The sequence below is a fragment of the Simochromis diagramma genome, unplaced genomic scaffold (assembly GCF_900408965.1).
Source record: "Simochromis diagramma unplaced genomic scaffold, fSimDia1.1 OVJJ01000486.1, whole genome shotgun sequence".
Lineage (NCBI taxonomy): Eukaryota > Metazoa > Chordata > Actinopteri > Cichliformes > Cichlidae > Simochromis > Simochromis diagramma.
The window spans coordinates 4,069,896-4,096,711 of NW_024387047.1; the positions used below are offsets into that span (position 1 = coordinate 4,069,896).

At 39.5% G+C, this 26,816-nt stretch overlaps 1 protein-coding gene across 5 annotated transcripts; it reads right to left on the bottom strand.

Moving 5' to 3' along the window:
- Positions 1 to 1,074: 1,074 nt before the first annotated feature.
- On the bottom strand, positions 1,075 to 26,631 carry ide (insulin-degrading enzyme). 5 transcript variants are annotated; one of them, XM_040044654.1, is made up of 25 exons: positions 26,517 to 26,631; positions 22,847 to 23,031; positions 22,069 to 22,276; positions 21,058 to 21,227; positions 20,182 to 20,304; positions 18,796 to 18,908; positions 18,445 to 18,607; positions 18,073 to 18,165; positions 17,842 to 17,933; positions 17,532 to 17,612; positions 16,558 to 16,661; positions 15,612 to 15,714; positions 15,393 to 15,515; positions 14,895 to 14,977; positions 13,934 to 14,078; positions 11,974 to 12,084; positions 11,765 to 11,885; positions 10,579 to 10,670; positions 8,382 to 8,493; positions 6,741 to 6,908; positions 6,244 to 6,516; positions 5,819 to 5,880; positions 4,075 to 4,147; positions 3,911 to 3,978; positions 1,075 to 3,133 (listed from the first exon to the last, which is right to left on the bottom strand). In XM_040044654.1, exons 2-25 carry the CDS (start codon positions 23,004 to 23,006, stop codon positions 3,038 to 3,040), a joined length of 2,937 nt encoding a protein of 978 aa, XP_039900588.1. In that variant the 5' UTR covers positions 23,007 to 23,031; positions 26,517 to 26,631; the 3' UTR covers positions 1,075 to 3,037. The 5 variants fall into 5 exon arrangements, with proteins under 5 accessions (XP_039900588.1, XP_039900589.1, XP_039900586.1 ...); XM_040044655.1 differs by lacking the exon at positions 26,517 to 26,631 and adding an exon at positions 24,947 to 24,965; XM_040044652.1 differs by lacking the exons at positions 13,934 to 14,078; positions 26,517 to 26,631 and adding exons at positions 13,158 to 13,302; positions 24,837 to 24,944.
- Between the last annotated feature and the right edge of the window lie 185 nt (positions 26,632 to 26,816).

Sequence of the window (26,816 nt, forward strand, 5' to 3'; positions counted from 1 at the left end):
CTAAAGAACAGCCAATAATAAATAATAAACAGACAATAATATAAATCCATGTAAGGAGCTTAGTCAGAAACTTGATTATCATAACCTGATGATAGCAGACAAGTTTCAGACAAAAACAAATAATATGGAGTTACTAACACCTCAAACACCGTCTCTTCATCCATCACAGAAATCCTCACTGCAGCTGGTCGGTGTTCACTTCATCAGAGCCACAAAACAGATAAATAAATAAATCCTCAGCCTCTGAAACTCAACTGTGTCAGCAGCTGCGCCCTCAGGTTTACGCAGGAATAAAACTAATACTCATGTGTGTGTGCAGGGATCGGCTGTCCAGTTCCTCGGATCCCTGCAGAGGATATTGGAAGACCATATGTGGGCCACACGGATCCTGTGTGGCGCCCTGGTCTTCCCCACCATCGCAGGGAAACTCATGTTCAGCAGCGTCAACTCAAACCTGCAGAGGATCTGGTGGGTCCAAATACACTTACACTGTCAACAAGCATGATCACAATTGTTTTGCACATGGCTTTGATGAGCAGGATAAAACCCTGGTACCTAAGTCATCTCCAATTTTCAAAATTCATCACAGTGCTCCTGTTTCAGTTAAATACTGTGAGGTAATGTTCAAGTTTATCCACAATTTCTGGCAAATGTATTGAAATGTTGAGATATTAGGACGGATGAATATAGAGCTCTGTGATTTGAGTGAACCGACCAAAACTGTTTGGTTTATAAGACGTGAAGCCTAATGTATCAAACTCCTTTGTTCATGTGTAAATAACGTGGCTTTGAATTAACAAGTTATTGCTGAGATGAGAATCTGAGTGAGAGAGCCTGTTTAACACACTGTATAACCAACCACCTGGAATATTTAACCTGCACATGCCAACTTCTGTACAGGTGTTCTGAGATCTGCAGACTAAACCTTTCCCATCAGATCTCCTCTCTGCCAAGAGGCTGAACTGCACACGATGCTTCTAACGTTAGACTTCTACAGTATGAGCTCTGTGAATAAATGTATTTTCCAAATGTTGACGTGCACGTGTTGAGACTGGAAAAGTGGGACAGACGAGCTTCCATTCAGCTGTTTATTAATTAGAAACACACAAGAAACATAAAAAGACCAAACTCAGCACTCTTCACCTGCCCATGACCCCCACCAGCCAATCACAGTCATTCTGAGTTGCTAAATACATCCAGAAATTAAAAATTTGATTTTCTAAATGAAAACCACTCACTAGGTAATTCACGTCAAACAGTGCACGGCCCGCCCAAGCCTGATATGTAACATTGGTTTCATCTAGAACGCTGTGTGAAAACTGCTTTATCACCGGCTCTCCCGAGACGCTGTGGAGCTACATGCTGTGTAAGTAATAGACTAAGGCATGCTTCTGCTGCTGGTTCTTTGGGTTTTCACCACAAGGTAATATAGTGCCTTTTAAAGCAGTAGAAGTTGATAATGGACTTGTTTGAAATTAAAAAAATGAAATAGTTTGGATCTAATTGAGACAGTAAAATGCCGGGACATATTTAAGAAACTTTTGAAAAAGCAGGACTATTCATGAACTCTACCTGAGAGCAGATATGTTAGGGGAATGGGAAAACATAAATTAAGATTTGCGGCTCCACCAGCAGTAGTTTTTACACTGTGAAACTGGTTAGCACCAAGAGAGCAGGTCACGTTAGCACTGCACCAAGCAGGGCCAACAAAGCAATCAGGCTGGAGGCGGTCCTCTCTGGGGTTTAGGCCCACGCTGTTTCCTCTGCACAGCACTGAGTTTATTGCTTAGTGAGAGAAGTGCATATATTTCGGTAAAAGGATCCAGACTGGAGCGTTTTACCAAACTCTCGCCTTCAGACATCAATATGAAATGTTTTCTTGTTTTTAGAGAAAAAGTTCGAGCTGCTTTGTTTGACATCTATGCTTTAAGAGCTAATGCTCACCCAGAATTATGCTGGGGACAGAATGGATCCTCCAGGATTGTGCCTCAAATCAGACCAGGTTACAAACTAATCTGAAAGGCAGCAGCTGCAGAAAGTCTCTCATGCAGAGTGAACGGATCCTGACGACCTCCCCAAAGCTTTGAGAGAGAAACAAAATGTCTCTACAGCAGCTACTTTTCAGTTTTCAGAAACCGATCACACTGTAAATTGAATAACGTACTGATGTAGATGACAGACTAAATGTTTTTATTTTAATTACTAATAAAATTGAATAATAATAAAAAACAAAACAGCATGGACATACCCCTGAGATGTCTGAGTGACATACTACTGTGAAACGCATTAAAAAGAAGAAATGTACGGGCATGGTTTAGTGGTTAGCAATTTAAAAACAGCTCCTCATAGGATCCCAATATTTTAGCAGTTTACAGGCAAACACGTTAAAATTCAGAAATTTGACTTAAAAGATTTCATTTTCCCGAGTGCATCTTCTGGGATTTCTCCCCCCCAGGAGAGCTGTGGTTCCTCTCAGAGAGTTACAAACACACCAGTCCAAACAAATAAAAGCAAAGACCTTCATGGAGCTACTGTCTTTAACCTCAACAGCTCATCACAATAAACCCACAATCCATCCTCAAAGCAGGATGTCTCTGAATAATCCAAATAAAAAGCCTCCTACTGTGAAGCTTCCGCAGTACACTTGAACTCATTAAAGGGTCCTGGCCCTCAGCTTTTTTCTTTTTTTTTGTCGTTTTGCTTCTTTTTCGTCTACAGCAGCCTACACAGTGCTGTGAAGCGTGAGCTTACGTCTCCTATTAGAGACGTTACATGAGGTGATTCTGGTGTTACCTCTATAATTATCACAGCTACGTCAACAACTTTGTGATTCTTTTGTTTCCTCTTTGAGTGGCTCCTCCCTGCTACACGTGCACACACCCGCAGTCAACATGCATCCACGCAAACAAACACACACTCATGCAGGCTCCATCAGATGAAGGTCTTCCTAGTGGCAGGAGGAGGTGAAGTGGTTAGATGTGAAACAGAGCAGGGCCGCCCTCCGTGCCTCCCTGCTGTGTCGACCTGCCGGCCTCGCTCACAGTTTGGCTGCCATGAAGTTGATGTGAGGTTTGACCAGGGGGAACAGAGGCAGACTCCTCTTGAACTCCGTCATGTCCTGAATCACTGTGGGCTGCAAGAAAGATCAGATCAAAGGGAGGCTGAAAAACGACCCCCTCCATAAACTCCAGAAATAGTCCAGAAACAAACAAATGCTATTATCTTTCTAAATGACATGTTATAATTTGGAGCCTAAAAGCAGGCTCTGACAAAGTGTTAGACACTACAGAACACAATGAACACTGTCATCAACAAATGGAGAAAAGGAAAAACTGATCAAAAGAGGCTGCCAAGAGGCCTCCAGGACATTAAAGGAGCTGCCTGAATGTCTTCACTGAGCATGGCTAGAATAGCAAGAAGAAGATGCAATTGAAAGGTATGTCCACCTCATTTGACACAAGCTGATGATTAACAAAAAAAATGTCAGAGTGAAGAATTTTAATTTATATTAAAAAAAAAGAAAAAAAAAGAAAAAAAGAGATAATAACATCTATTTGAGCAATTCGGTGTGTGAGACACAGACAAGCTACAAATCCCCCCAGGTTAATGGTGTGGCTCGCAGTTCTACCCTTCAGTTATTGGTTAACGAGATGTATTGGGATGTCCTGGTTATTGTCACCTTTTCACATTTAACCTCCTAAGACCCGAACTCTTTCATGGCATGCATTTTTAATTTCTCTTTGCTTGGAAACAAAGAATTACCAGATTTTTTTTTTTTTAACCCAATTTTTGTTTCTGAGAAAAATGAGATCCACATATGAGGACATTTGTTTTATATTTCAATAGAACAGTGGTAGTATAATGTCCTCGTCAGTGCATATCAAGAGAAAATAAAAAGTTTGATCCTTACCTGTGGCAGGGAAGGAGCAGGAGCCAGGTTGACATCATTCTGAGCGGGGAACTCTCCCACTACTGGACCTGATGTACACACAGACAGGTCAGACTGTCAGTGAGCGACCTCAGTGGGTGTCTAAATGAAGCCCATGTTATCATCTTGTGTCTACAGATACTCACAGGTGTCCATCTCCCTGGACAGCACGTGCACCGACACTTTGTGTCTCTTTGGGGCTTCGACCGTCAGTCGCTCCTGGATAGACAGACAGACAGGTGAGGATGATACATGGAGGTTGTCAGGGAACATCATCACCAGAAACTATTCCCTCCATTAATGGAATGACTCATCACTTTTGGGAAAGAGCTTTGCTACCACAGAAAAGAAACCCAGCACAGACAGGATGGCTGTGTGTGTTTCCCCACTGAGTGTGTGATCAGTAGTGACAGCCCTGTGGAGATTTAGCGACACAGTCGGGCTTCATCTCTGACTCTGGATGGAGGATTATATTAGACTGAACATTTGGCTCATCTGCAGTCAGACGGCGTCAACTGTGGCAACCAGAAATTAAATAATAAAAAAGAAAAGACGCAGCTTGTGCGATTGCTGCTGATATGACATTAGAAATGCATTAGGTTTATTCTGCATGGGGGCTGTAATGGTTTCTGCAGGGCTCCGATAATGCCAATTCTTTCTGGGGCCAGGTGTCCTTGGGCTCTTTATCCCCCCGAAACAAGCCGGCTGGCTGTCATTATTGCCGCTGATATGCTGTGAGCGTCCTGTGTCAGTGTCACCTCCACAGCTATGAATAGAAGCAGGAGGCTGGATGAGATGAAAGCTAGGAGGGCAGAATGAATGCAGCGGATCTGTGTATGTGTGGACACACACACAGAGTAGGTGGTGCTGAATAAAGTCCTTTTTTCCCCATTAGTACCTTCTCGCAACTCAGCTCGACTCGTTTTCCATTACAATCGAGTACCACCTAATGTGTGTGGGGTCATTATTAGCAACGCAACCGAACATCCCGTGACGTCACGTATGTGACACGAACGCTACAACAGAGGTGGACTTGGAGGCGATGTTATACCTGCTGCTAGGTTTGTGGCTTTCTGTCAGACTTGGGGACCACAGTGTTGTTTCTGTGTAGCCATTTCTCTTATGCCGGGTTTCAGAAATGGTAAATATGATTTTCGTACAGGAGACACTCTCGTGACTCATCGAGTGATGCCACTGACTGCCCAATCGATGACATGCAGTCTATTGACGCCACATTTTCAGATCGCCTCTGATCGCTATGAACTCCGGTTGAAAAGGTACTAAAAAAAGTACCTAGTACCAGGTACTACCACCTGATGGAATACCCTCAAAACATGTCGAGCCGAGTCAACCTGAGTAGATACTAATGGAGTTTTGTCTGACATATATTCTTTCAGCAGTGCAAAACGTGGGGGCGAGGATATGTGACCTTTGAAAATAAAGATGCTGATGAAAAACTGTAGTTCTTTGAGTGGCCAAACTCCCACAGAGTCCCATACTAACAGCCTCAACTTCACAGCATTAAAAAGCATGTTGAGAACATCTGTAAGTTCAGTGAAGTCTTTTCATAATGTATCCTTTGAAACTTCATCAGGCTTACAGCGAGGGGCGTGGCCACTTTGACAGGTATGCTGACCAGGGAGCTGCAGGTAGCAGCTGAGTAAATGAACTGAACCTCATCTAGTGCACAAATTGATCCTGCTTAACGAACCTGCCAGTGTCTAAACTATGATTAGGAGTTGCTACAGTTACCCTAAAAAAAAGCTACAAACAGTTTTGTCTCAAACAGGTGTCAGACTGAGCAATCCAGCATGACACAAGGACATGTCTCATGCTGTTAAAAGTCTTCCAAGGAAGAGGCATCATGAGACATAAAGTTATACTACTTACTCTGTAAAACTCCATTACGTTTTCTTTTGTCAACGTCTTCAGATATGCCACTTCAATGTTGTCTGCAAAACAGCAGGAAAAACAGAAGTAAATTAATTAAATATAAAAAAAAAAAAAAAAAAAAATAGAAAAGAAAGAAAAAGACAATAGTTCCCGTTTGCAATGCTTAAGAGATTGACTCAAGAGTGAATCCATGATTAAATAAGGTAGGCTATTTTAATTATCCTTTTATATATGATTAACGGAAGAAACCTCTGGCTGAACCAGGCCCAGGGAGGGGCAGCCATTTGCCACAACTGGGCGGATTGCTGTCTTTTTGTGTTACACAAGCTGGTAGATCAGGAAAAACCCATTTGGCCTGCAAACTAAACTAAACATAATTAAGAGTTATCAGAGAGGTGGACTGGACTGCTGGGAAGCCTCACCTCTATCAAAATTGTACTGCTGAGAGATGATCTCTCCCCAGTATTTAGCACACTCAGCAGACAGCTTCTTCGGTTTGTCCAGGCGGCGGATGGCCAGGGCTTGGATGTGTTTCTGGAAGGCTTCCTCGCTCATCTCCTCCACAGCTTTCTCCATAGTACACAGGAAGGCTTCCACTCGGCTCTCCAGGTAGTGGGGCGCCTTCTCTGACTGGATGATGAAACGCAGCCCTTGCACTCCATTAGCCCGCCGTGGCCCGCTAAAGACAATGTAGCCTTTTGGGGGATTAAGAGAGGAAGTAGGTAAGAGCTCCAGACTGCTGTAAACACTGTTCCAGAAAGGTTTTTGTAAACCATTCCACTATGGACCAACTAGATGCATGAATAATATAAATAATAAACTTGATAAAGCTGACACTGTTTGTATAAACTTGAAATGGTCTGGAAAAAGGTACCCACGTTCTGTGTCATGCCCTATCATGTGTGTTTTGCAACCTCACCCAGCTGTTCTTTGGTTCTCAGTGTGTTGAAGCAGGGCTCAGAGATGATCTGACAGAACAGCTCTAGCAGCATGTTGTCGTGGGTGGTCTGCATGTCTGTTTGGTAGTAGATTTCGATGCCACAATTGTTGTGTACCTCATTCCTTTGCTGGTAAACATACCAGCCACCTGAGAGGAACATAAGAATATACATTTATGCTGTAATCATGGAAGACAAATCATATACACACTATGAAAAGATGACCACAAACAAACATCACCAAAAAATCCCCGCAAAGCAAAATAACTGGACCGCCTTCATTCATGTGGCGATAAAAACCATTTCATTTTATGGGGAAAACTGAATGACACTTCACATCAATGTATTTCATTAGTTTGTTGTTGTTTTTTTTTTTTAATTAATTTTTCAACTTTAACCCCATGTACTCACCTTGTTGTTGTACTGGTGCAGTTATATATAATATTAAAAAGACTAAAAACAGGAAAGAGAGACTAGATGTAAAAATATGAGCACCTGTAATTCTTCTGGCTTTGCTTTTTGGTCTGTGAAGGTTCAACAGGACCTCACTGAGATACGCTGAGAACTAAACTTGGCATGTGAGTGAGCAAAACCATCTGAAGTCATTTAAAGCACAATCCTTTTCATTAACCCAAAATCCACTGACTCATGAACTCTGATAAGCTTAGAAATGAATTTCACCAGCTGTGCTGTACAACTTAATACAATCCATCCCTGCACACTTAATCAGGTCTTTCAGTGCTGCATTAGAAACTTGCACAAGCAATTCCTACAAAAAGCACATGAGCTGTTTCATTGTAGTTTTGCAGCTGAACTTCAGTACACTGCTTGAGCCATAGATAAGTACTGTACAGTAAAACCAGCACAGTTCAGATAGAGGACAGGGGACACTTCAATAAGACAGAAACAGCCCGTTGAATGCCAACAGCAATAACTCTAGTTTGTTTAAATCCACTGTGATCAAGTCTGCTCTGAATGCAGGACGAGTGCAGGCTGAGTAATGCAGGTGTCTCTATGCACATGCTGACTGAGCACTCTGGACCTGACACTCCCTGAGCACCGAGCCACAGCTCCTCTCACATTGTTCTCAACATGTCAAAAGTTCCACAAACACTGAAGCAAGCAATAGCTCAACATTGCTGTCGGACGCATCCTTTGAATACTCAAAATACTGATGTGATGTGTGAAAATGTGAGTTTCTCATTGTAGACTTTGAGTCACAGGGAAACCGTTGATAATTTTCTGTATAATTTATAGCTCTGCTTTTCACCTCCACATCATTCAGCTTTCCTAATGTGACCTGAAAGGCAGTGCAGGTTTGCATGTGTGTGTTCATTGTCTGAGCTGCTGACAGTGAGGTGTGTATGTATTGTAGCCAATGACGTCCATTTCCACTCAGTGACCATTATGTTCCTTTGAGGTAAATGTGGGATGCTGAATTCAATCAGGTCTTTTTTCAACAAACACACGATGGCGTCACTGATGACGAGGGCGAGAGTGTTGGACAAGAACCCATCTGCGTGGTCGCCGTGGAGACAGTCATGACTGGCAGATGAAGATTTACGGTGCTTAATCTGTGTGTGTCTGTGCGTGTGTGTGGTTTGGAGGAGTAGAGGACCTACCGTCTGGAACCTGCACCTCTCTGTAGCGAATCAGCTGGCTCGGGAGGAGAGGCTTTGTGTGAGCATGCTCAATGAGCGTGTCCTCCACCATTTGCATCATGCCAAGAGCAGACTAGAGGAGTGACAGATGGAAATGAAATTCAAACATTTCAGTCCTTGAGTAACACCAGCTGAACTCTCAGAAAAACATTTTGTAGAGATTCAAGAATTTTACATTTATTGTACCTACCAACATTTACTACATTACTCAAAATAACCAGCAGGTTCTTTTTAGGAGCACTTGTATAGTCAACTGTGATAGAAGTTATTCTCAATATGCGTGGTAAGCATCTTGACTTCACTGATATACAGTGTAGACATTTTGCCAAAGGAATTTTTAATTTCCTAAAAAAATTAAACATTGTATATTTTATAACATTAATTGTGATAGGATTGGTAATTTATTTCAACATGTGAACAATATACAGGTACATTTAGAAAAGAAAAGAAAAAATACTATACAAAATACATACAAAATGTTCTGATTAATTTACATGTTGAAAGGGAGTGGGAAGAAGTAAACACTTATTTAATCCCACCCCTTTGCCATAAATTATCAGTTAATATTTAGTCAGCTTCCTTACTGATATAACTTGTAATAAAAATAGTGAACAGATTTCTGATATACTATAATATCACATCATTAATTTTTTGTTTTTAAATAGAGACATTCACTTAATTTCAATATTTTCCTTTTCTTTATAGTTCGAGAAGATCATATTTTTATAACTCTTTTTGAACCGTTTTATGTTTGGACGTTGCTTTAATTCCATATTCAGACTGTTCCATAGTTTAACTCCATGAACAGAAACACAAAAGCCTTTTCTTGTAGTACGTACCTTCCCTGTTTTGAAGTTACAAAAACCCCTTAAATTATAACTTCCTTCTTTCAAAAAAAAACACATACTCAGAATATTACCTGACAGTTCTTTATTTTTTGCTTTGAATAGAATTTGTGCTGTTTGGAATTTCACTAGATCGTCAATTTTTCAATATTTCAGACTGCAAAAATAGTGAGTTTGTATGTTCCCTTTAACCTGCATTGTGGATGATTCGAATTGCTTTTTTTTGAAGAGTAAAAAGTGAATGTAATGTGGTTATATAGTTGTTGCCCCAGACCTCTGCACAATAGCTTAAGTATGGTGAAACCAGTGAACAGTATAGAATATGACGTGATGTTCTGTTGAATACCTGTTTTGCCTTGTTTAGTACTGCAATGCTTCGTGATACATTCGAATGAATATCTTACGTGAGCTCTCCAGTTAAGTTTTTCATCTATTATTACCCCCAGAAATGTATTTTCACTGACTCTTTCAATATCAACACCATTTATTTGAATCTTTGCATTTGTATTTAAACTACTATTTCCAAATAACATAAGTTAAGATTTATTCAAATTTAATGATAATTTGTTTTTATCAAGCCAGAACTTCACTTTACTTATTTCATTAGTCATATCCTCCAATAAATTCTGCAGATCATCACCAGAGCAAAAAAATGTTTGTATCGTCAGCAAAAGGGAACCATTTTTAATACTTTGGACACTTTACAGATGTCGTTAATGTACAAGTTGAAGAATTTTAGACCCTTGGGGTACACCACAAGCAATGTCCATACATTAGGAGCAACCACCATTTAATTTCACAAACTGCTTCCTGTCACCTAAATAACTCCGGACCCAATCTAAAGCTACCCCTCTGACACCATAACGTTCCAGTTTTCTTATTAATATATCATGATCTATAGTGTCAAATGCCTTTGTCAAGTCTATGAATAACCCAGCCACATATTGCTTTTTGTCTATGGAATTTGTGATGTATTCTATTGAATCTAATAGTGCCAATGTTGTTGATCTGCTTGATCTGAATCCGTACTGACTCTCGGTGAGTAGTTTATGTTTATCTATAAATTTTTCCACTGATATAACTAAATCAGTTTTGTTCTCTCACATAAACCCCTCAGTTAGTTCATCTTCTGCTGTTAGAGAAGCTGGTCATTATTATAATTTGATGATCACAAAAGGGATCATTCCTCCATTTTAAGAGTGTTATTCTCCGACGAGCAGGTTGAAGTGCAGCTGGTTCACGGGATCTAATGAGACAATAAACCTCTGAGATATGGATAAATAAGTAGTAATAAGTAGTGACTCCAAACAAACCTCCTTGGTGATGTTGCCATGAAGAAGTGCTTCAATATGTAACCGTGACAACAGCTGAGGTATGAAGGCCTTAAGGCGTGGGAGAGTTACATCTGCAATACAGATCACAGGCAAAAGCAATCAATCAAAGAGTAATTTTCCAAGGCTGGTAACAGACTGATTCAAAGAATAACTGTTGAGTGTGAGGATTTCATCGGGCAGTCTTCCTGCCATGAACAAAGCAGCAAAGCAGCACGTCATATTGCAGTAGTAAAAATAATACCTAAAGACTGAGTTAGATGTGCATAAAAGTTTAAATTTAAGTCATGACACTCGCAGCATCTCAGAGACCACAGACAGAGGAGGATGGCGGGCTAAAGAGACTGATAACAAAAACGAGCTGTGCTAATTGGAGGCCCAGGTGACTGAGCTCCAGGTCCTGACCCAGCAGGGTAATTGAGTCTCGTGTGAATCTGAGGATACTCTGTGTAAGCTCTGTGGTTAAAAATATAACAAGCTGCCCTGCAGGCTCCAGACTGGCACTGTGCACGGGAAAGACTGCAGCTAGGGAAGCAACTGCTAGAGGACAGCTTCAGCATTTAAAGGAGAAAAACTGAAAAGAAAAGACCCAAGGTGAGAGGAGAGGCCTCTACTGTGTGCAGAAACCTGAAAACTTCAGTGATAGTTTCACATTTTTCACTGCAGCTATGTGATTTAACCTTTACAGTGTCTGGGTTAAATTTGACCTGTTCTGAGACTTGACTACAGTAATTCAGGTCAATTTGATTGCTTTACTGGGTTTAGTCCACACGCTTCAAGTACTTCACATTCATGGCCAATTTAGAGTCACCACTTTACCAAAAATGCATGTCTTTGGACTGTGAGAAGAAGTCAGGGAGCACAGGGAAAACATGCTAACTCCACACAGAAAGGAGTTGGAACCTTCTTCCCAGGAACCTCCCTGCGAGGGGGTGGCGCCAACTACTGCACCATCCTGGGACCTGAACTGACCTTTCAGTGAGTGTGGAAAATGCCTGTGGAAGTTCACCACATGCTTGGTTTTCTACCACTCCAAAAACAAGTTGTTTTTTTTAATGTAAGAAATGCTCTGTATTATGTGTTTTAATTAACTCCGTTTAGTTCACAGATGAAAAAGCAGCCAGTAAGCATTCCTGCTGAGACAGAAGAGAAACATTAAGAGTCTCACCATCTAGAGCCTCTCTGAGCTCATCTTTGGTCCAAGCGACCTCGGTCATTAGAAGACGGAGGTAGTACATGGCATGCTGGTGAGGCTGCTCAGCTCTGAAGTTATTCAAAGACCTCATGTACTGCAGAAAGAAAGAAGGCAGAATCAGATCACCATTAAAACTGAGACTGGAAGCTAAACTATTACTGAGTCAGTGAGTCTGAACTTACAGCTTCCTTGATGATGTCAAAGCGCTTCTCGTCTATCTCAAAAGTGGCCATCTTCTCGATGATCTTCTTCAGCAGGATGTGCTGTTTGTCACTGTAGCCTTTAACAGACAGCTGCAGCACACAGTGACAGGAGACAGGCGGCACATCATCACAAACAAAAGGATACATTAAGCTTATTAGCATAACAGTTAACATTTGTTGTTATTGAAGGTTTTGCATTCATTTGCTACCATGAATACATGAATATGTTCTCCATTTAATTCAATTGTGGGCTGGCCAAACTATTGTGAAGAAAATCTTTCCAGATTAGACCGACTCCTCATGGTGAACAATAATCTGAATCTCTAGAGACTCAAAAACAAAAAGAATGTCAATGTTCTGCCTGAGTTCACTGCACGTGCTTGGGCATAAATGAATTTTCCTGCATCACGCACACCTAATGGCCCTTCAGGATTCAGCATAACCTCCCAGGGCTTCACTGTCACTTTCATCCCACAGCTCACCTCACCTTGTGGCCAAGCCCCTGCAGTGACACCTGTTAAAAGTAATCTCTCCAAACATCATTAACCTTGACAAACGGCCAGCATCCACACTAACACTGCTGACTCAGATCAATTACTTGCAGCCCATCACACAGCTATACAGCCCTCTGTAAGGACACACCAGTCATGAATTCACAGGTGAGAAGGGAGCTAATGAATGCAGGTTAGTTGGTTATTATGACAGCTGAAGAGTTGTTAGAAGTCAGCAGGTTTTAAAGAACAGTGGAGAGACAACACCACAGCAAACCAGATTGATTCAGGCCATTACTTTGATGTACAACATTAAATCTCACACATACGCACACAAGCAAATTGCTCATTCATAAATCAAGGAAACAGAAAAACACCTGATTTAGTGATACACTCCTAATGATGTTAAACCTCCTAGATAAACCTGCACAGATCTTTAAATTTAATGCCGCATTCTACATACCTAAGAACAAAGGAGTGATGTCACTCCCAGTTTTGTTATTTGCAAGAAAATGCATATTAGACTTCTCTCTCAGATTGAACAAGCAGGATTTCACACAATCAAGAGTGTAGAAACCCCAACCGCCAAGTTATTTTCACTCTGTTAAAGCCTCAAAGTGCAGCCTTCACTGGCACCCCATCTTCCCTCCAGACTTCAAACGGCTTACTTACGAGGATGGCATTCATCCCTGAGGCTACACCATACACCAGCCCAGCCAGGCGGGCTGCATATGTATACTCTTTTAAATCATCCTTCAGTAACCTGAGCAACAAGTAGGTCATGTTGCAGTGCAGGGGGTCTGCGTAAAGGTAGCGACTAATGGAAGGAAAAAAAGAAAGAAATGAAACAAATAAATGTTTGTTGGGAATCAAGTGTTGCCCAACACTAAATAAAAACACATATGAGAAGAATGATAATGAAGAGTATGTATATGCAGCCACATGACCGGCTTTCTGTTCTGCACTGACTGACAAAAACTTTTTGATGGAAGAATAGTGGCTGACTTTCAAAACTGATGCCTTAATTACAGGTGTGTGTTTAACCCCAGCACACCTAAAGGATGATTTGATATGGAGAGAATAAAAGCCCTCACAGGTAGGCATGGTGTTTTAACAGGAGGTTGATGAGCAGTTATAAAAGAGGGAGTTGTAAATAAAACAGATACTATGCCAGCCGGGTACAGGTTAGAAGGTGATGTAAAACACACGCAGGTTCAAAATCTCTACAAAACCGTCTCGAATGATCAAGCATGTCAAACAATAAAAAACGTTCAATATACGACAGTTTCCTGTTATTGTAACTTGCAGTCTGGCCACAGACGCGGTCAGATTGGAAGGTTAACGTCAGCTATTGACCCAGGCCTGCCTGAGCCACTGTAGCCCAATTTGAGGATAATAAAGGGAAGGCGGCATGAGGTCGGAGATGGGGAGGGATTGTGAATACTTACATACATCCCATAGACGGTATTTTGGAGGTCATAGTTCAAGCCAGCTAGCTCGGCTGCATATGCATACTCGTTGAGGGAGTCCTTGAGGAGCTCCAGGTATAAATATGCCATGTTACAATGCAATGGGTCCACGTACGCAAACGGGCTGTAGAGAAAATGTCACACAAAGCATACAAATAAAGCTGCACGAGCTGATGCAAACTGCAACTACTGTGTAGCATGTTTCACAATTTATGAATATATAATTAACTGTAGCTATCAGCAGTGTAACAGTGGAATTACTTACAGACTAATACTGTCTAATTGTAGTCCCACCTAGAAGGGTTTGGCAGTGTTTGTCAAGAAGCTGATCCAAGTTAATCCAAACGATCCTATATTACACAGTAGCTAATTCCAGAAGCATTTAATCCTACTAAATTAAATCAACACTGAACAAGGGAACAGCCACCTACCTTGAATAAAGAAGACAACCAGTAGAATGGTGTGTCCATTTATGTGGAGTTACACATGGCACTCATTTAACTTTGTTGCTTTTAACATGCTGACCTGTGACCATCCACAGTCAAACCTGGACTTATTTTCCAGAAGATCAGCATTTTAAGTGTAACCAATATGAGATCTACTCTCCGGTACAGTCGTAAAAGCTACTTTTAGTTGCTCCCTTGTCACAAGGGGTCACCAAAGTAGGTAACTTTGGCAATTTTATATCTGACACAACTTCAAAGAAAATGTGTGTCTCCATATCATATTGGGAAACCTGATGACGCTAATAAATGAATATTTTGATAATTATTTTTGCACTTTGTTATCTGATTACTTTAAAACTTATTATGCACTGTTGTAGCAGCAGTACATTTACTATTTCTCATTATTGAGTTAATCTTAAGAGTCACAATTTACTTGGTAAGAATTTGTGTCCACACTCCAGCTGCAGAACAAATCCTCTATATTTACTACTCACCTGAAGAACTCAAAGTTCAGGCAAGCCTTGGGGAGGAAGAATTTGTCATCCTGCTTGAACCACACCTTGCTCATAGCAGTGTCCTGGAAGAAATGAAAACCAAACTTAATTTCATATTCATGGAAAGTCTTAACAAAGTAAAGCATTGAAATGCAAGCAGAAGGTAAACTGTACAAGCAGACGACGCTCATTTAATCACAGAAATCTAACAGTGTTACTTTGATAGGTCTCTTAGCAACAAACAACAAAAGCCATACTAACTTTTATTCAGTTGTTCCAACAGAGATGGGAAATGTAAGCTTTTATTAGCCGCTTAGTTCCTCTGATCCTGACATAACAATAACAACTAATGCTTGATGTCTAAATCACAATACCACATTTCCATATGAAAGCATAAGAGACTTAAGAAGAAGCAGGTAAGCAGGGACCGTCCAGTGCAGTCAGACAATGAAAAGTGACAACACTTTGATGATGGAGCTGTGCAGAGAAAACACTTGCCTTGATTAAAGTGGGAACTGACGGAGAGTCTTTCTCAAGAGGGTAGATCTCGAAGTTGGTAGGGATGAACTCATTTTTCATTGGCAATTTGAATTTGCCGTTGAGGTCTGCATTTGCCCATTTCTACAACAGAAAAAGATAAACAATCAGAGCCTTATATAACTGATGTAGCGGTTATACGCTGATTACACAGCAGAAAAACTGGACACAATCATTCACCTTGATGGTCTCCTCAGAGATGGCCTCCTGTTTGTACTGCGTGCCGTACCACTCTTCTGTCATGTCTGTTTGTCCTTCAAATGATTTTGACACCACTGCAACTCTGGAAAAGTAAGAAGACAACAGGTCACAATATAGATCTATACAAAAAGCCCTCTGTGCTACTTAGTGCCTGTTAGCTGCACAAGATGTGTGTGCTTTTCCATTTCGATCATGTTTCAGGTGGTGCACAGCCATTGACACATCGTTTGGCTGGAGCTGTCAGAGTGCAGGTTTTTCCTAAGTTTGAACATTTATCCCATCAGTATGTTTTAGCTAAACAAAGTTCAAGGACTCAGTGTAAAAGGAAATGGTGTTTCTCGGTGACTTCACTTGCAGCTGGAATGAGATGGATAAATAAAGAAGCATTCGTTCATGAATTTAAAGCAGTTTTGGCAAAAGCCCAGAATTAAATGGCCACTTCAGCAAAGGAAGAGACTGGCATGCAAACTGTCAGGGTCAACCAATGACTGCATGCTGTCGTCTCCTTAATACACATTAAGAAATGGACCGGTTACAAGTCTGGACTTTGCTTGGCACAGCAGCTGCAACCCAGGAAATGAATTAAAGCTACACCAGGCCCACTTTTATTTCAGTCCAGTTATCCAAGTGGGACTGCAGCTGTAAAGTTTAGCTTAAAGTTTATCACACTATGTGCCCACGTCTTCCTCTGAGAGGTTATACATTCAGATTAAAGTAAAAGAAGCAAACAGAAATTTGCCCAACAAGTTCACTGCTGCAGAAATGATCTAATCAGCAGGTTATTTTTTGCTTGATAAACACAAAACTCAGTCTTCTTTTACAACTGTTGTTATTGCCTCAATCTACTTCTAGTTTTGTGCAGTTTATTACTTGGTAACAGAAAAGGTAAAGTGAGCCTCACTACACATTGCAAAGTCACACTGACCTGACGTGTTCTGGTCTCAGCTTATCCAGCACCATCTCGATCAGATCTGGCCTGAACTCTTCCAAGAGGTACTCTGCTGCTAGAACTTCTTCGAGAGGGTAGTACTACGACACACAAAGAAAGCTGTTGGCATTGCACCGTTTGAAAACACAAATGTGTAAAAGGCCTCCATAAAGTAAATTCTAAACTTCTACTTAAAAGGACCGACGATGAATCTCATTTACTATTAAAACCTCGCTGTGTTTTTGGTAGCACAGTAGATATACAAAGTTGTTACATAATATCTTACAATGACTGCAAGCTCTCAAATGTATGGAGATGTGCATGTATTCCATCTTAAATATGCAAACGCAACCCCTTGTATTAAAAATAAAATAAAGGACCAAGGCCCCACTTTGGAGCCATGTGCTTTAGCCCATGGGATCCAGCTGGCCTTTGCCCAAAGAAGCCTACATGGGTCTAAAAGGGCTGTAGGGGCCCATGTTGAGTGGGACCTTCAAAGGTGAAGGTCTCAACACAATCCCCGGCTTCCATGTACTTGCTTGTGGTACATGAACTGGATATAGTGGGCTCGCCTCAACACATAGCTTGGACTCTGGAACAAAGCTCCTGGGGAAGGGCTGGACTCTGTTCCACTTTGGAGCTGCACTAGGTGAGAAACAGCGGCAGGGGTGGGTATTTTGCATGCATTTGACCGCATGCCCTTACCCAAGACTCACTGGAGATCTCCTGTCTGACAAGAGAAGGACTCTTTATCTCCCTGGATTCACAGGAAAAACTGGCTAATGTGAGATAAGTCTTGGGTTTCCTCCTTAGACTGCTGTCCCCAGAACCCAAAAAGTAAATTAAACATTTGGTACCTTACTCCACCTGCTGCAACAATCACATAGTGTGCATTTTGATACAAATAAAAACTAGCCTGATTCTGACAAGGCTGCCTGGAAACAATGACTGCAGATAAAAGAGGGACCTACATGTAGTAAACCTGCAATTTTGGAAGTGTAGCCACGGGGACGCTCCTTGTCTTTGAACCTGAAGGCAACATTGTTTAAATCCTATAGAGAGAGACAAAAAGGTTGAAGGTGTAACAGCTGAAATCACCAAACACACAATGACTACATTCATTTAGCTTATTGATCCAGATCTATTAACTGTGATGCACATAATGGAATCCATATGCTATTCTAATTTCTTTTTTAAAACTAGCTTTTACAGTGAGGAATAGGAAATCCGTTTATACTGACTCTTAGAAAGTATCACTGAACTAACAACAAAAAAAATCACCTTGCACTCCTCAAACACCCACTCTTGAGGCCCTTCAGTACGTAGTTTCTGGATGTACTGGAACATGTGGAAGATTATGTCCTCAACGTGCACTGCAGTGACACACAGATCATGCCCCAAGATTTAATATTTACATTTCTTTTCCCTACACATACTGGGATTGATCATAATCACATGCAAAACACACAAACTAGGTACAATTCATGTAAAGTAGTGAGATGCATGACTTACAGAGGCCCTCCTCAGTCAAGTCCACATTGATGATGAAGAACATGAATCCTCTGGCTCCCTCTTTCTGACCTCCAACAAGTGTGTTCACCCAGCCTTAGAAAGTAATTATTGTGAAAATTTAGTAAGGTGTTTCTTTCATTTTTATGATAAAAGAAACTGTTACTGTGAATGTTTCTGTCCTAAAAGAAAATTGACTTCTATTCCAATCACTAAATTAGACGAACACAGGTCTCCTGGTGTTACATTTTACGTTTTTATACATTTTAACACATAATTAAGTAACCTCGGAGCCAATCATATATTTTAGGATATGGTTTTACTAAGTGTATCACTTGCTCTAATAATATTTGACACCAGCTTGCAGTCTGCTACCTTTAGATTTCAGCTCAGATAACAAACTTCCAGGTCCTTCGTGACCAATCAGATGTCCCAGATAATGTCCTGGGTTAGATTTGTAGTACTTCTGTAGGTCTGGGATGGGGAAAGTCACATAAAGATTTCTAATGTCTTTGATGGGAACCACTTTGTAGAATTGCTGTAACAGGAAAAAAGAAGAACACCAACCAGAAATGTGTTACTAAGGGCTCTTTCATCTGACACTTCAATGACTGTAGTAAACAGAAGAATTTATGAATCCCAAAGTAACATGTTAGGGGAAAAAACGTTTACAGACATTTTGCAATGCAGTAAAAATGTAAAAGGAGTGAGAAGTAAGCAGCTCACTTTAAGGTGATGTTCCTGGAAGGGGTGTTCGGGAAATTCTGGAACAGGCACGTTTTTGTTTTCCACTTCTCCAAATAATTTAACCACCATGGCCGTCAACTCATCCAGTGATTCTGCCAACAAAGGGTTTAAAATAAATAAATAAATAAATAAAAAAATCACAGATACTGAATTTACAATAAAGTTTCCCCCCTTAAAAAAATAAAACAAAACCCCAAAACAGTTGATTGGCTAGCTATTAGCATTTCAAGCCTGTAACTTTTAGCTGTCAAACAAACTGGCTCAAGTAAACCTTGCTTGCAGTCTGTATTTTAACACTAAAGCAGATTATAGGCCATTCTTAAAGGCCTATAATGGAACAGAAAACAAATGCCACAAAGAACTGTGTGTATCCTGGTTTGAAATTAGACACTGTTAAGTTTTAAGTTAAAAGTACATTACTGAACATTTGGCACTTAACATTTGTATTTTGTTTTTTTTAAATCTACATGCTCTTTGTCTAAGAGTATTTGAAGTAATAGTTCAGCTTACTAAAATGTATTAATTTGGATAGGTAATACATTTTAGTAGTGTTTGAGTCATATTTATAATTAACCCAAGGTGTTCCTAGGTAATATAAACTCTATCAAACCAACACAATTTTTTAGTAGGATTTAATGCTACAAAATATTTCTCCACAAAGTGAAGCTAACAACTTTGATTTCAAACTGAGTCTTGAAGTTTTAAATATTAAGAACGCTCACTGATTAATACAGCTTAGTACAGGAGGACAAGAAAAGAAAAATAAGTCTGTATGACACCACACCCACATGACTTATAACACATCTTTACTTCTAATTACTAACTACATGCGTGGGTGAACTGTGGTATGCAGGATCATGTGTCCTGTATGGACTGGAAGAATGGTGAGTCTACAAGTCCAGCATTCATTTATTCATTTTAAAGCTTTAATTTCAAGTTATTTTGCAACTTCAGATTACTTATATAAATCTATTAATAAATGAAAATACATTAATATAGCTTACTTTATACAAAATTAGCTCTTTTTTTAAGGCATGGCAGCAGCACTTGTCCATGGTACCACTAAGTCAAAAATGTTTCACAACAGGTTTAATGTCCCTAAAAGCCAGTAACTCAAGTCTCTCATCACTTTCACGTTATTCGATGGAACGAAACAGATATGTTATCTTGAAAGTCTCTCGTTTTTGGCAGTGACACCAAGGCACATTATCACAGCTGATTTGAGAACAACACATCGTTTTGCTCTACAATGAAATGTGAAATACTAGAATTCAGGCGACATTCATGCATGACTTGCACATTGTTCAGATCAGATGATTATTTTGCAACATTTAAACATCACATGCGTGAGCAATGTCATCTTACCTCTTCCTAACACACACAGTCCCATGAGGTTAGAAGAGTAATATGTAGAGTGGAATTTCAGAAGCTCCTGACGGACATCAACCCCCTCTTTAGATGGTCTGGTCTCTAGTGTCAATTTATTTCCTATAAAAAGATCAGCAATGTACATTTTAATATAATTAAGAAAAGGCAACACACTCCCGTAGTGAAATTCAGTGAAATTACATTCCATAATCAATTTCTATATTATAAAATCAACCCCCTAAAACAAGTGCTACAGTCTACATGAAGCACTTCTAAGGCAAATTAAGTGTTTTTTTGTTTTTTAAAAGAGACACCATCAAAGCAGCAGACAGGAGAAGCTATGTTAGTCTGCTGAGTGCACTGCTTTCAGATACGTCTGATCCTCTCCTGTTCTTAATGGGAATACAGACGGTATAATTCAAGACTGCCATCAGGTGGCTATTTTGAGCTCAGAGCTGCTCAGAGTATACGTCACTCTGATCTGGAATGACTATCAGAAAACTCAAAAAAAACAAACTGAAATTAGTTCATGTTTAAAATAAAAAACCAAAGCCATTAAGAAGTATTTCTGGGCTAAAACAGCCGTCTCTTATAATAAGTAGGCTGCATGAATGTAAACCTCATTTAATCAAATATTAGCCACAGTTAACATATGTGACTGGATTCTGCTCTAGATTAGTAGTCTAATACAAAATCTAAAACACATCATATCGACCCTATGAAGGGAATTCTTGCTTAAATATTCTGTGCAGGGCGGTTTTGCTCTCCAGACAAAATATTCTGCTATAAAAATTGAAATGCGATGCACTAAGCAGTCAGAATGAATGATGTAAAGACAGTTTTAAAGTGAAGTCTGGCAAGAACAGTCTCTACCTGTTCCAAATTTACTGAAAGGGTGTTTTGGGTTGCCAGTGGCCTTTTCCAACTGAAACAGCCTCCAGGCATCATTCATCAGGTTTTTCTCATGCTCAGAGTCCACAGCGTTCACCTCGCGGTCCTTGCAGCTCTCGTCAAACAATGGGCACAGAAAGAACTGGGCAAACCTACAAAGGTCAGAAGTTGCTGTTATCAAGGAGTACATTTCAGCATGTAGAATAACAACAGAGGTGTGTGATAATACTACTAGATTTCAGATTTTCAGCATTTTCTGGTGTGTACAATCTTGTTTATATTAAATACAGATTATACGTTATGACTGTTTGGAAAATGAACAAAAGCTTTGCAAGAGTACAAAGTCAGAGCAACTGCCATGCAAATGAGGAAATGCTAAGCACACTCTAAAATTCATAGTGTGCATTTAAAGATGTACACAGCAAACATTATACTGTAAAAAGTAATCACTGTAGTTCTGTCACATCATAAGGCTGCTTAAAAAAAACAAACAAACACCATTATTGCAAAGGAAATGGACCATGAACTTCTTTTAATAGATGTATTCTTAACATACACACTCCAAAATACTCATAATCTTTCACTGTTTACCTCCTAAAACCTAGAAATGTTGGTTTAATTAAGTAACTATAATTTTAAAAGAAAAACCATAATATTCAGATATCTAGTCTGTATATATTTTTAATAAGAATAGGAAAATTAGGCTGACTAACTGAATTATACGATCCTTTCATTTTCCACAAAGGAATCATCATCAATAATTCAGATCACTCCTCACAGTTCTTTCCTACCACTGAAGTCCAGGTGGCTTGAACAGCACAAGGGAACAATTAGACAATGTCACCAAAAATATATATATAATTTTTTATTTATTTTTTTAAATCTATCTATCTATCTACTACAAATTTAAGACCACTGAGCTTTTAAATGTGTATCATGTATCACTTTGATGTTTCTGCCAAAATTAATACTATCAAATGAACACCAACATACCTATCTAATGCTCCTTGCAAGTGCTCATGGGAAACATCAAAATAATAGTTGGTATGTTCTCCGCTGGTGAAGGCATTGGAGCTGCCTGCGTGCTCACTGAGGAACTGGCTGTACTCGTTCTCCTTGGGGTACTTCTCTGTTCCCAGGAACAGCATGTGTTCACAAAAGTGTGCCAGCCCTGAGATGTTTGGTGGGTCAGACAGAGAACCTGCAAATTGTAAAGAAATTCCCAGAGAAATGTAGTTAATGGTGCTGCTTCTCTTTCATCCATGCAACAGTTGTGACTTTTAATGTTTGCCAGGTGAGAAAAACAGATCTGTAATGGCACCAGAACAGGTAGATTTATATACAATGAGATGTACATGACTAAATTCTTTATCATTTTTATTCAACATATAAAAAGAATGTCACAGGAATTTCACAACTTCCTCAGACATTCAAAACAACTATCTAATGCTTAGTCAGTGAGAACTTTAAGCTGTGGGTTACATGTTATTTGCTGGTGAAAAGCTATAATAGAGAAACCAGATAAGTACATAATGTCATATCTAGTTTGCAAACAGAAATACTAGATAATAGACATCAGAAATACCCATCCAAAGCTGAAAAGACATCTGGCAACTAATGAGGCAACTCTATGCATGAAAGTATATTGGTCAGCAAGGCACAGTTATATTATGATGTGGGAAAATTGCTCTGCTTTTCCAAATGGTGTGATAGAACACGGAAAAAAATCATGGTCACCTGGCCGGGACAAAGAAAATTAAAACCTATTTACCTATGTGGACATCCAAAGCAGCTGAAGATTTGTCTGTGGTCGGGTCACTGATGAGCACTGCCTTCAGGCCATTGATAAACTCCAGGCCCCTGTACTCCCGCTTATCCTCAGGTGAGCGAATAACATCACTAACCACCCTCCTCACAGCCGGGTCGGTCATTCTGACTGACAAGGATGACACCAGTCTGCAAGCAAAGAAAATCAAATGGACACTTACAATTAAAATTTTAATATGTTTTGATTTAACGTGACATAATGGCCAAAGGAGATTTTAGGACAAAAGATTCCTCTAAATGCAAGTGAGCTTAGAAGTCTATATTTGGTATGACCACCTTTATTCTTAAACACACTGTCATTCTAAAAATGAACCAATCAGACACGTTCCAGATAGTACTGCATAGTTTGTTAAATAGGTTAGTAATAATTCATCAGTTTTTACATGATTGCCAACATCACAGTCCCAAACCATGACATAGCCTCCAACATGTTTCACAGATGACTGTAGAAACTCACAGTTGGACCTCTCCCAACCACCTCCATATATACTGCTGACGACTTGAACTGAAATGTTCAAATTTGGATTCATCACTGTGTAAGAATATTTTGTTCTTCCACTGGTTTTAAGTCCTGTTCTTGTGTAATTTTGCATTCTTTAAGAAGTGAAACATGGTGACATCCATTCTTCCGCTGAGAACGTTTCTAATGAGAGTGCAGCGACGAGCAGATGGATCATCTGAAGGTCCCAGATGCATCTTTCAAGTATTGACAGGATGTTTTTTTCCTCTATTCCTTAAAGACATGACTTTAAGATATGGTTCATCTGTTGCAGATAAAAGTGACAGGCCTAAAACTTCTTTTAACCAATTTCCTCAAATTGCAGGATACACTGCACAAGATGTTAACATATGTCATACGTTTTCAGCTAATAGCTCTATGGGAATCACCTGGTTAGTGTTAAGTGTCTTAACAAAATTTAAAAACCAACATCAAAAAGATTATTGTGAAAATGATCATGTACAATGGCTAAAACCGACTCAAAAAGCTGCCAGAGTCCAAATAAAAACTTGTGTCAGAAAAATGTAAGAAAGTCTGGAGAACTACTGCTCAAGACCAATAAAAATAAATAAATAAATAAATGAAAGAAAGTCTGGGTCCTTGGAAGCATAAAGAAGTAGAGCGTTTCTAGATAGTTGTGTATATAGAAATTATCTGTCTGAATGAATATGAAAAAAAAAAAAACAAAAGAAAAAAACAAAAAACAAAACACCCATAAGGATTAAAGGGAGTTGTGTTTTAACAGGTGCCGTGACTCACGTAGTTTCCACACATCACTGTAAGAGCTGTTAAGCAACACATGGCTCGTTTACTGCAGTTTTACTGAAATATTACATGAAATCTTTAATGATTTTCGGGAACACTGTTTTTGAACAACAACAAAAAAAAATCAAACGAAACCAGCAACACAGTTTAGATAACCAACTATTATTACTGCCTTGGTGTAATTGCTACTTACGTACAGTAAGCTAAACAGCAATGACAGTTAAAAGACAGCCACGACGTAGATGTGTGGAAACATTACATCTCTCTGGTACTGAGCACAACGGGGATTACAGTGTGCTACAGTGACTCAGTAGAGGACACAAATTAATCCATTACGCAGAAAGCAAAGTCGCGCTAGCTTATTTAATGAGGGATAAAAGCTTCAGAAAAGTTACCAAGCAACCATGTGAGAAACGGGATGTCTTGTCTAACTCGCTGGCAAACATTTGGTTCCGCAAAGCTAAAAAGTGTATTGTAAGCGATCACGGAAGCGCAGGACACAAATACACAATGTAGGATCAGCTAACATTTCGCTTTAGCTAGTGAGGTTAGCTGGGTCAAAAAACCGGCTCGAGCCGCTAAGATTAGTTTGGTGTTTAGCCAGCTCGCTGCTCGGTGTAAAAATAACTCTCCTATTTTTCAGTTACAACACTTACCTAAAAGAGCTCACCTAAAAGGTCGGTTAAGACAGAAAACGTAGCCTGCTGACTGAAGATATCTCGTAAACTGGGCCGTTCGGTTAATGCACTTAAACATACTTTGCACCCATGAAAAACAAACCTGGGCTGTTACGGCGCCATCTTTGACTAGACGCAAACAATCGATAGCAGAGCAGAGCGCACCTCATAGAGGCAGGTTGTCAAATATTTAATAGATTCTGCCACTGACGCCTTGACCACGACAGCGTCAGTCGTAAAGCCAAATACTCAAGATTAAAATGGCAACGAAGCGCCAAACTGGCTAGAGTAGTTCAGAATATTGAGCACTGTCATTGATTCGGAAACCGATTAGACAGTCTGCGTGTAGATTTCCTTTTACGTTAAGCAAGACAGATCAAGTTTCCAGCCCTTTGTCAGAGTGAAAAATGAATAAAGCTGCTAGGGAAAAACAGGAAATTTTATAATTTGGTTTTCCTAAAAAAATATTATTATTAATAATAATTTTTAAAAAAATCACAAGGCTTGTCCGTGGTCCTCCATCTCCTCTAAATGTATAATACAAGCAATCGGTAGTTAATATTTTATTTTAAAGTCTCAAAAGAAATTACTATATTAGCCTATCTACATTTGAAAACTGTGTATGACTATAAGTGTGCATAATATTATGGTTGTTGTGTGTAAGAAAATATGACTCAGTCGTTAAGAATGAATTTAAATAACCAAAAATTGCTGCTCTGTACTGTGCTTTGGGTCGCTCTCTGCATTATCCTTTCTACACTCACTGGCCACTTCTTTAGGTCCACCCGTTCAGCTAAATATATATCTAATCAGCCAACAACATGGAAGCAATTCAGTACATTTAGGCATGTAGACATGATCAAGACAACCTGCGAAATTTCAAACTCAGCATCAGAATTTGAAAGAAAGGTGAAATTAAGTGACTTTGAATGTGGCACGCTGTCTGAGTATTTCTAAAATTACTGATTTTGTCCACAAAACAATCTGTAGGGTTTATAGAGAATGGTCCAAAAAGAGAAAACATCCACTCTGCCTCTCTAAGAATCTCATTTCATATCCAGTCATGTTACTGACTCATTGCCGGTTACTTAATTAGTTGCACAGTGTTCTTCCAGCTATTTCTTTTTAGTATGACTTGCTTTTCAAGCTTGTTATTGCAGTTTTTTTTTTACTCAGTTTAAAAATTTGCCATGTTTTTATATGACATATACCATGTCACAGGGGGAAAGGCAGTGAATACCTTAGACAGGTTTACAGTCTACTGCAGTGTAAATACAGAGAAACAGATGTCCATCCACACATATGGCCAACTTAGAATCACCAGGGAACCTGACCCTATGCATGTCTTTGAACATGCATGTCTTTGGACAGCGCTTACTGTGAAGCAGCAGTGCTAACCAATGATGTTCTGCCACATGCAAGGCATTGCAACCACCCATCTCAGCACTGCCAATATTAACTCTGTATTGCCCATAGTTGATCAGTTGTGCATTATCATGACTTACTAACCTGCTCGCAAGAAAACAAACAAGGAGACAATTCACATTTTAAAAAGAAGGTCAGAGCAGTCACAAAGAATTCAAGACAGGCCTAAAATATTAGTTTTTACATCACAAGGCAAATGCATATATATATAAAACAGGCAGCATTAAATGTATTAAAAAGAAACTAACCGGCTATACAGCTAGCAGTAGGTTACCAATCCAAAAATGCTTGTTGTTTCCATACCACACCTTACTTATCCCATAAGTTGGCCACGACTGATATGACGCTTCTGTTTAACCACGTCATTGTTAGTGACTATTAACGATGAATAACTGAGATGCAATGAACACACCTTTATCCTGCTGCTACTTTCTACTCCGTTTTTTCTTTTTTTCTGTTCTTATATATATATATATATATATATATATATATATATATATATATATATATATATATATATATATATATATATGTGTGTGTGTGTGTGT

Excerpts from the sequence above, each read along its gene's own strand:
- ide (XM_040044652.1), bottom strand. The coding sequence starts at position 24,922 with ATGTTTAAGTGCATTAACCGAACGGCCCAGTTTACGAGATATCTTCAG. Across the intron at positions 11,886-11,973 it reads TTGACATCATCAAGGAAGCT|TACATGAGGTCTTTGAATAA; the intron begins GTAAGTTCAGAC and ends TTCTTTCTGCAG. Across the intron at positions 3,979-4,074 it reads GTCCAGGGAGATGGACACCT|GTCCAGTAGTGGGAGAGTTC; the intron begins GTGAGTATCTGT and ends TGTGTACATCAG.